The sequence below is a fragment of the Triplophysa dalaica genome, chromosome 22, assembly GCF_015846415.1.
Source record: "Triplophysa dalaica isolate WHDGS20190420 chromosome 22, ASM1584641v1, whole genome shotgun sequence".
NCBI classification, from domain to species: domain Eukaryota; kingdom Metazoa; phylum Chordata; class Actinopteri; order Cypriniformes; family Nemacheilidae; genus Triplophysa; species Triplophysa dalaica.
Genome location: NC_079563.1, coordinates 3726072 through 3735763, shown reverse-complemented (window position 1 = coordinate 3735763; position 9692 = coordinate 3726072). Strand labels below are relative to the sequence as shown.

Below are 9692 nucleotides of genomic sequence, written 5' to 3'. Positions count from 1 at the left end.
TAGCGCTTTTCACAATGTGCATTGTTCCAAAGCAGCTTCACAGGAGCAAATAAGAAAAACAGAAAAACATAGAAAGGTAAAACACAGCACAGTGCACGGTGTATATAGACCAAGCACAATCATTTTAATAAATAATTTATAATAAATAAATACATGCAGTCTCCCAGGGAGGGCATGCCAACACTGCCCTGCTGTGGCGATAAACCCAAACTCCAATGATGAATAAATGGAGAGAAAAAATCTCGAGAGAAACCAGGCTCAGCCGGGAGGGCCAGATCCCCTCTGACGTGTCATAGCTACACTCAGTGACCCCGAGCAAAATATTCTATATTATTACACTCACAATTTTGAGCTAATTATCACACGTATGTTCAAGATATTTTATCAATCATTCAGACCGAGGGCCTCTAACCCAGTAGAATTTACAGTCGTTAAGACTGAGGGCCTCTAACCCACTATTTTACGGTTACCTCAACCGAGGGTTTTTAACCCAATGGAATTAACAGTTACCTCAACTGAGGGCCTCCAACCCAATATTTCACGGTTACCACAACCGAGAGCTTTTAACCCAATGGAATTTACAGTTACCTCAACTGAGGGCCTCCAACCCAATATTTCACGGTTACCAGCGATTTCTAATCAAACTGAGGTTTATTAATCAGATTAATAAAAATTCAGCGCGCTGGGTTGCTGGACAACACTCCTCTGTCCTTCCAAGGAACAACAACCCCCACAGCACATATTCACTGCATTTATTGTTTTTTCACGCCGATCTATCTTCTGCTGGGGGCAGGATCTTCCTTGTTTTCACCAATCACCAACTTCTGCCTTATCTGGTTCCTCCAAAACACTTCTGAAACAACATTCCAAATACCTCCCCCAACCCCCTAAACAACTGCAGCCGAAGATGTCCCTTCTCCCCCACAAACTCACATTACTCTGCTGCAAGCACTTCATTATCAGCACATAGCTTGGGTATCAAATGTATGTATTAAAACAATCACAATATTATGACTTCACCTCTAAATAAGACAAAACTAATTAAATGATTAAATGTAATTACGTAACTGATTAAATGATTAAATCCTTCATAGTGTATAATAATTTTATTAAATAAATATTTGTTGAGTTTGTTGTATGTTCATTTTATTAAATAGGCTAAACAATTTGTTGAATGGGTCCTGAATTTAGGTCGCATTTAAAGAAACCGTATGGATTTCAAAATATTGGAAAGACAAGTGTAGACAAGTAACGGTTCTGCTCGGTTTCTTTTGTTAGTTATCATAAATAATCTACAAGCACTCTATGTTAGTGAGTGTTTGCTGGAAGTTAAGTTGGGGATATAAAATTGCATATGCGTTTTTTTATGTTGTTAAGATGAAACTGTCTACAGCAGCCATCCTCAACAGGCAGACTGCGGGCCGGATCTAGACCTTTGCTTCTTTCCATCTGGGCCACGAGACGTAGCCTAATAAAACTTTTGAGAATGAATAACATCACATGCGCACTCAGGAACATGTATGTAATTGATCTTTATCTATTATCTATTATCCTCTAATATCTTTATCTAGCGCCAAACACGCTTCATTTACCCCTTCCATTCCGCACGCTCTGCTTCTCTTCCGCCAAAGACGCGCATCATGATATAGCACCCATGAATTTTTCTTGGCTGCTACTCTGAGGGGTTCTACAGAATTTTCGAGCTGTACTGATTAAACGACTCTTTTATCAACAAACACTTGTCAAATGTCTTTAATATTTTATTCATCACGCCTTTGCATATATACCCACATAAAAAAACAACCACCAACATGAAGAAACAAACAATATTGTGCTGGCCCAACGGCAGGAAACTACCAACCAGACACAGGGGCTTCTTCAAGAGGCAGCCGCAGCCCGGATCCCTCTGCCGGATGGGAGAACCAGCGCACACACGCTGCTGACCAAGCTCATGGCCCAGGATGACATAGAGGCCTACCTCCACACCTTTGAGGTGATAGCCACGCAGGAGATGTGGGACAAAGCCGGGAGCCTGGGAGCAACAACCAGCACCACACCGGAGTGTCGTCGAGCACATACAGCAGATGCGGACCAGAATAGACAGGGTGATGCCCCTGGTGAAGGAACACCTTGTCGAGGCCAATCGCCCCCAGCAAAGGTGGTATGACCGGCCTACCCAACAGAGGAAGTTCCAGCCTGACGACCGTGTGTTGGGCCTGACGCCCACCTCCAAGTTTCTGGCATCATGAAGGGACCATACACTATAGTGGAAAGGGTTGGACCGGTTAATTACCACCTCCGCCAGCTGGGATGGATACAGGAGGTACAGCTGTACCACATCAACCTCCTAAAAAGGTGGATTGCTTCCCCCACGCAGATGGCGGCCTTCGCTGAGACCGAAAAACCAGTAGTCCAGATGGGACAGCTGTCCCCCGTCCAGAAGCAAGACATCCAATCCCTGGTCAGTCAATTCAGAGATGTGTTCTCGGAAAAGCCCGGCAGACGAAGATAATACAGCACGAGATCCGCACCCCCCCCCCAGGTTGTTGTGACACAGTGGCCCTACCGTCAACCAGAGGCTCGTCGACTGGCTATAGAGGAGGAGATCAGTCGGATGAAAATGCTTGGAGGGATAGAGCCCTCCCGCAGCCCATGGTCTAGCCCCATAGTAATGGTCCCCAAACTAGACGGCACTCTCCGCTTCTGCAATGACTTCCGTCGGGTTAACGAAGTACCCACCTTCGATGGCTACCCGATGCCCCGGGTGGATGAACTCCTGGACGGGCTGGGAAAGGCACGTTTTATCACCACGCTTGATCTTACGAAGGGATATTGGCAGGTGCCCCTTGCTCCTGAGGCCCGGGAGAAGACAGCATTCAGTACACCAACTGGACACTGGCAGTATACAGTCCTACCGTACAGACTACACAGAGCACCTGCCACATTTCAGCGGCTGATGGACATATTGTTGCTGAACACATTGATGATCTTGTTATCCACTCGGGGACCTGGGACACCCATCTGGATAGTTTGTGGAGAGTGCTGATGGATCTTAGGAAGGCAGGCTTAACAGCGAATCCCATGAAATGGTACCTCGGACTCCCCAAAGCCCAGTACCTGGGATATAGGGTCGGAGGAGGGTTGATCCAACCCCAGGTGAAAAAGGGTGGAAGCCGTACGCAACGCCCCCCGACCCCACAACAAATCCCTTGTACGTGCCTTACTAGGCTTAGCGTGGTACTTTCGGTGCTTTATCCCCAACTTTTCAACCATAGCCAGTCCCCTGACCGACCTAACCAGGAAGGAGCAGCCAGAAAAGGTGAAGTGGAACCCAGAGATGGAACAAGCATTTCAGACCCTCAAGGAAGCCTTGGTATCGTCCCCGATCCGACACGCCCTAAACCTCGGCTGACCCTTCATCCTACAGACAGACGCATCGAACACCGGATTGGGAGCAGTGCTGTCCCAAATGAAGGATGGAACAGAACACCACGTGGTGTATATTAGTCAAAGTGACTCCAGCAGAGTAGCGATGTGCTACGGTGGAGATGGAGGCCCTGTCCATAAAGTGGGCAGTCCTGGAGCTAAGGTACTATCTCCTAGGACGTAGTTTCACCCTGGTAACCGACCACGCGCCGTTGCAGTGGATGAGCATAGGCAAAGACACCAACACCAATTCCTGTTATTTCTTAATATTTATGTTCTAAATTGATAACTCTCAGAGGGTTAAACCTATCCTTAAGTGTATCCCATACCAAATATCGTAATATAACGCACAGATAAATTTGTTTTGTAAGACCATTCGATATTAGCACTCAGGCTGTTAGCATTCCCAGCCTTTATTTTTCTGAATATTGCCTCTACTGCTTAACCCACTGTTCTCATTATGACACCACTAATGGCTAATGATTCAGATATGTGTTTAACGTTACCTCTAAGTGCAGATGATGAATCTTTCTTCGCACTTCAGTCAGAACTGGAAGCATTGGAGAAGCAGATCCACGATCTACTCGAGAGGCAAACACGTCTGCGAGAACGAAAAATGGCGCTGGAAACATCCCGGGCTGACGCTCGCAAAGCTGCGGTAAGTGTTCGACGTGATTGTAATGCTCCTATCACTTCTACTCCGTGTGTTTCTATGCACAGATCCCAGGCTTCAAGAACACGACGAGCCGAAATGAACTTCACTCCTGCACCTGCACACGCACGGCAGGAGGCGAAATCCAGGACCGGAGCGATGAACTCTCCCCCACCGCCACGACCGGTCTTCGAGATTTCTACGAGAAATCGCTATGCTGCCCTCTGCGAGACGAAATCCAACGCTGTTGTCATCGGAGACTCAATCGTCCGGAAAGTACGCCCCTCCTTCAATGAAGGTAAGGTGCGCACTCACTGTTTTCCTGGCGCCCGTGTTCTCAATGTCTCTGCGCAGGTAACTGCGATTCTGAAGGACGACGAAAGATTGGGAGCCGTAGTTCTGCACGCGGGGGTGAATGATGTGAGAATGCGACAGTCGGAGATCCTGAAGAGGGATTTCAGGAGTCTGGTCGATACTGTTCGCAACGCATCGCCCACGGCGAGGATCATCGTATCAGGGCCGCTTCCTACTTACCGACGAGGGAACGAAAAGTTCAGTAGACTATTTACGCTTAATAATTGGTTAATGTCATGGTGTATTGAACAGAAGCTGCTCTTTGTAAATAATTTTGATCTGTTCTGGGAGCGACCAAGGCTCTTCCGCCCCGACGGGCTGCACCCCAGCAGCATTGGAGCGGAAATTCTGTCTGACAACATCTCAAAGACGCTACGCACCATTTGACTAGTAAGTACAAATTTTAACTACAGTCTGTGTTCTTCTCACCCAACTGTTAAGAATGTTACTGCTTTCAAATGCATAGAGACTGTGTCTGTCCCCCGAATAATACAACCAAATAATAATTTATTTAAAAGTCAGAGAAAAAATCTTATCATGATTAAACCATAAGACAATATGTTTAATGAGCAAAACCAACGCCTATAGTTTGGGCTACTTAATATTAGATCACTAAATCCAAAGGCAGTTATTGTAAATGATATGATCACAGACAACAGTTTTGATATACTCTGCCTTACTGAAACTTGGCTTACGCCAAATGATTACTTCATTCTAAATGAGTCTACTCCACCAAGCTACGGTTATATTCATGAGCCACGTCCGGTTGGTCAAGGTGGTGGTGTCGCAACAATCGTTAGAGACTTTCTTACCGTTACTCGGAGAACAATGCATACATTTAAATCATTTGAAGTGCTTGCGTTGAACATAACTGTTCCAAATAAAAGTAAAAAACAATTGGTCTCTCTTACATTGGTTACTGTGTATAGACCCCCTTGGCCTTACACTAATTTTCTGATAGAGTTCGCAGAGTTCTTATCGGATCTATTGGTTAACGTCGATAAAGTACTGATTGTTGGAGATTTTAATATCCACGTAGATATTGCTAACGATCCATCAGCTGTGGCGTTTAAAGAACTACTAGACTCTTGTGGTGTAAAACAATACTTCAATAGACCTACTCATCGCCTTAATCATACCCTAGACTTGATTATATCTCACGGAGCCGATCTAACCAATATCGATGTTATACCTCAAAGCGACGATGTTTCCGATCACCATCTTATAACATGTACACTGCGCACTGCAGAAATCAGTTGTATATCTCGTTATCGACAAGGTAGAACAATCACCTCAACTACTAAAGATAGTTTCGTAAAGAACTTGCCAGATCTGACTCCTCTAATAGCCTTTCCAACTAATATAGAATCGCTCGATGACATGACCAGCAACATGGGCACCATTTTCTCTATTGCATTAGAAGCGGTCGCACCTATGAAGTCAAAAAGGATTAATGGAAGGATCATAGCAGCATGGTATAATAACACCACTCGCACTCTAAAAAGAGAAACGCTTAAACTGGAGCGAAAATGGAAACAAACCCAATTAGAGGTCTTTAAAATTGCATGGAAAGAGAGTGCAAGCTGTTACAAAAAGTCACTAAAAGCAGCAAAAGCCGAGCACTTCCATTATCTCATAGAAAATAACAAAAACAATCCAAGGTTTTTATTTAGTACAATTGCTAAACTAACAAACAAACAGACTCCACCTGACCTGGGTATTCCGCCGCACCTTGGTAGCAATGAATTCATGAAGTTTTTTACTGAGAAAATCGAAACAATACGAGACAACATAGCTAAAACCAAACCTCCAAGTGTGTCGGAAGAATTTGTTTAGAGTTAGAGTGTAAAAGCTAGAGTGTTTCTCTCCTATAAATCAGGAAGATTTAATTACAATTATTGCAACATACAAACCGACGACATGCTTATTAGACCCCATTCCGACTACTTCATTAAAATAATTACTACCTGCTGTAATTGAGCCCATTTGTAACATAATCAACTGGTCAATTAATCTAGGACATGTCCCAGGGCCCTTTAAGCTGGCACAATTAAGCCTCTTCTCAAAAAACCAAACTTAGACCCAAATGAACTTGTAAGCTATAGACCGATTTCAAATCTCCCGTACTTGTCTAAAATACTAGAAAAAGTAGTGTCAACTCAACTGTGTACCTTCCTACAAAATAATGACATGAACGAAAAGTTTCAGTCTGGCTTTAGACTGCATCACAGCACTGAAACTGCGCTCGTTAGAATTACAAATGACCTCCTTATTGCATCAGATAAAGGCAACATCTCACTTTTAATCCTGCTTGACCTTAGTGATGCTTTCGATCCTGTAGTCCATAAAATACTACGTTTACACAATTATACCTTTATTCAGGGACAGGCACTGCAATGGTTCAGATCTTACTTAACAGACAAATATCAATACGTCCATTTAAATAGGAAATTGTTAAATCTTACGCAAGTAAATTATGGATTACCTCAGGGATCGGTTTTAGGACCCTTGCTTTTCTCCATATACATGCTGCCCCTCGGCAACATTATAAGAAAACATGGAATTAGCTTCCACTGTTATGCAGATGATACTCAGCTATATATCTCATCAAGACCAGATGATTCCTTTAAACTATCCAAACTGGCAGAGTGCATCGAGGACATAAAACATTGGATGACTAGTAATTTCCTCCTTTTAAAGTCTAGCAAAACAGAAATATTACTTATAGCACCAAAATCAAGTAAACAGAATATCTCCGATTACAGCCTGCAAATTGAAAGCTGCACTGTTACTCCAACAAATACAGTTAAAGATCTAGGTGTTATATTAGACGGCAACCTGTCATTTAAAAATCACATCTCAAATATCACAAAAACAGCCTTCTTCCACCTTAGAAATGTTGCCAAATTATGAAATAGTTTAATATTTAAAGACGCAGAAAAGCTTATTCATGCATTTGTGACCTCACGGCTTGACTATTGTAATGCTCTACTTGTCCTGTATCATCGATAAACAAACTACAGTTAGTTCAGAATGCAGCTGCCAGAGTTCTTACTAGGTCAAGAAAATACGATCACATAACCCCAGTTTTATCATCGCTTCACTGGCTACCCATTAAGTATCGTATTGATTTTAAAATTCTTTTAATTACTTACAAAGCCCTGATCGGTTTAGCACCTACTTACTTAACCGAGCTTTTATCACGTTACAACCCATCACGCTCTCTAAGATCTCAAAACTTGACAACACCTAGAAGAACAAAATCCACCAAAGTAGGGCCGAGCTTTCTCATACGTAGCACCTAAACTCTGGAATAGCCTTCCTGATACTATTCGAGGGTCAGACACACTCTCCTAATTTAAATCTAGATTAAAGACACATCTTTTCAGCCAAGCTTTCACTTAATGCATAGTTAATGAACAGCAGCTACGCTAATTATTCTCCTTATTCTCTTTCCGCCTCTGCCTCGGGATGCCCAACCCGAGGTAGGAAGAAGTTCCACCATCTCCAGACAACCGACAGATGCCCATCCCAAATTTGAGATTACACCAGCTACAGCTGCAGACTGACTGACCATCCCAGCTCCATCTAAGGCAATTCCACCACCAGCCAAGATAAATATTACCATCGGACCATCCAAGCTCAGACCACTACATCCCCAACCAAGAGCAAAGACGGACTATTTGTCTTATTAATGCTGAAGTTACAATATTTGGTATTAAATGCTAAACTAAAATCACATGTCACCAGTTTGAGTGCAGCTATGACACGTCAGAGGGGATCTGGCCCTCCCGGTTGAGCCTGGTTTCTCCCGAGGTTTTTTTCTCCATTAATCAATCATTGGAGTTTGGGTTCCTCGCCACAGCAGGGCAGTGTTGGCCTGCTCACCGGGAGACTGCATTCATTCATTTATTTATTTATTTAGAAATGAGATATTATTTATTAGAATGATCTTACTCGTTGTATAAACACCATGCACTGTGCTGTGTTGTAACTTTTCTGTTTTTCCTGTTTGCCCCTGTAAAGCTGCTTTGAAACAATACAAATTGTGAAAAGCGCTATATAAATAAACTTGAATTGAATTGAATTGAAAGCGCAGAAATGCCATAGCACCAGAAATACAAGTAATCATGACATTTACATCTTTAGCAACTGGAGAAATGGAGCAGACATGATTTGGTACTTCTATGGGAATCACACAAACATTTATAGCACGCAAATTAACTTATTGTGTCACTGTTCATTTTCTATAAAATGTATTGACATAAACATGGTAAATAATAAAATAAAGGATATGAGTGTGTGTGTAATGGGTAAAAAAAAAATGTAATGTTTTTAATGTAAACATTTACTGCATTTTCACTAAAATCCTTCTCTCATTTAATTGTTTTGATTTCTGTTAACTTTGTATAATTTGCTAGATGTTTTGTTAACACTATTATGGGAGGACTTGTCGTTAATGTTGTTTTGGTGCTGCTCTTCAGTTCGCGGTGAGCTCTTGGGAGAGGTAAGCGGTTTACAAGCTCTCTTTAAAAGTGATCAAATTCAGCTGATATTGGAAAACTATGCTTATTTGTTTATGTTATATGTGTTAAGAGGGGATAAACTATGTTTTTATGTGGATTGCATTAGTCAAGAAATCTATCAGGCATGTTATGTGGATTGGTGTGCTTTAGATGAGTGCAGGTCTTCTAATGCCTTTTATATTGTGTAGGAAGTGTACAAGGTTTTTGTCATTCCAGATGGTGACATTTGATTTGAGATAATTCACAGAACACTTAGAAATAAACCTCCCTGAAATCGCCAGAGCTGTTGGTTGTCCAGTTGTTATTACACACAACGCATATTTATCAGTCGTGACAGCGGTCAGGAAGGACCAGTTACATGTGCTTGAGTGTGGTAAACGGAAATAATTATAAAGACCCTATACGTCAGGGCACAATTTCAACCATCTAATCACAGTCTTCAAAAGTCCTAGCAATGGGGTCATCCCCGCCTCCTGGCTAAGATAAAAGTTTTTGTATTTTCCTTGCTCAGATTTGCACAGAGAGGTTGAGGGTCAAATTGCAGCGGGTTGATTAAAGTACAGTTTATGCTCGTGCAAAGGTACTACGTCTTAGCCGACGAAACCTACGATATAACCAGACACGCACCTCTCCAAAAATGTAACCATATATATAATGTATACACACAAATCCAAAATATCAAACCTGTGAAAACAAAGAGCAAACTAGTGTTTCAGTAGTGTACAGCGCAACAC

At 42.5% G+C, this 9692-nt stretch overlaps 1 protein-coding gene across 8 annotated transcripts in view; it reads left to right on the top strand.

The window, feature by feature from the left end:
• The window catches only part of LOC130411274 (uncharacterized), a 30391-nt gene extending 21700 nt beyond the window's left edge, over positions 1 to 8691 (top strand). For 4 of the 8 annotated variants that reach the window (XM_056735751.1, XM_056735756.1, XM_056735752.1 and 1 more), the window contains exons 2-3: positions 3971 to 4084; positions 4147 to 8691. In XM_056735751.1, coding sequence (XP_056591729.1) covers positions 5075 to 6268 — 1194 coding nt within the window. In that variant the 5' untranslated portion in view covers positions 3971 to 4084; positions 4147 to 5074 and the 3' untranslated portion in view covers positions 6269 to 8691. Of the gene's footprint in view, positions 1 to 3970 lie in introns of all 8 variants that reach the window. The other 4 variants (XM_056735753.1, XM_056735755.1, XM_056735754.1 and 1 more) reach the window with 3 other exon arrangements.
• Positions 8692 to 9692: the final 1001 nt, after the last annotated feature.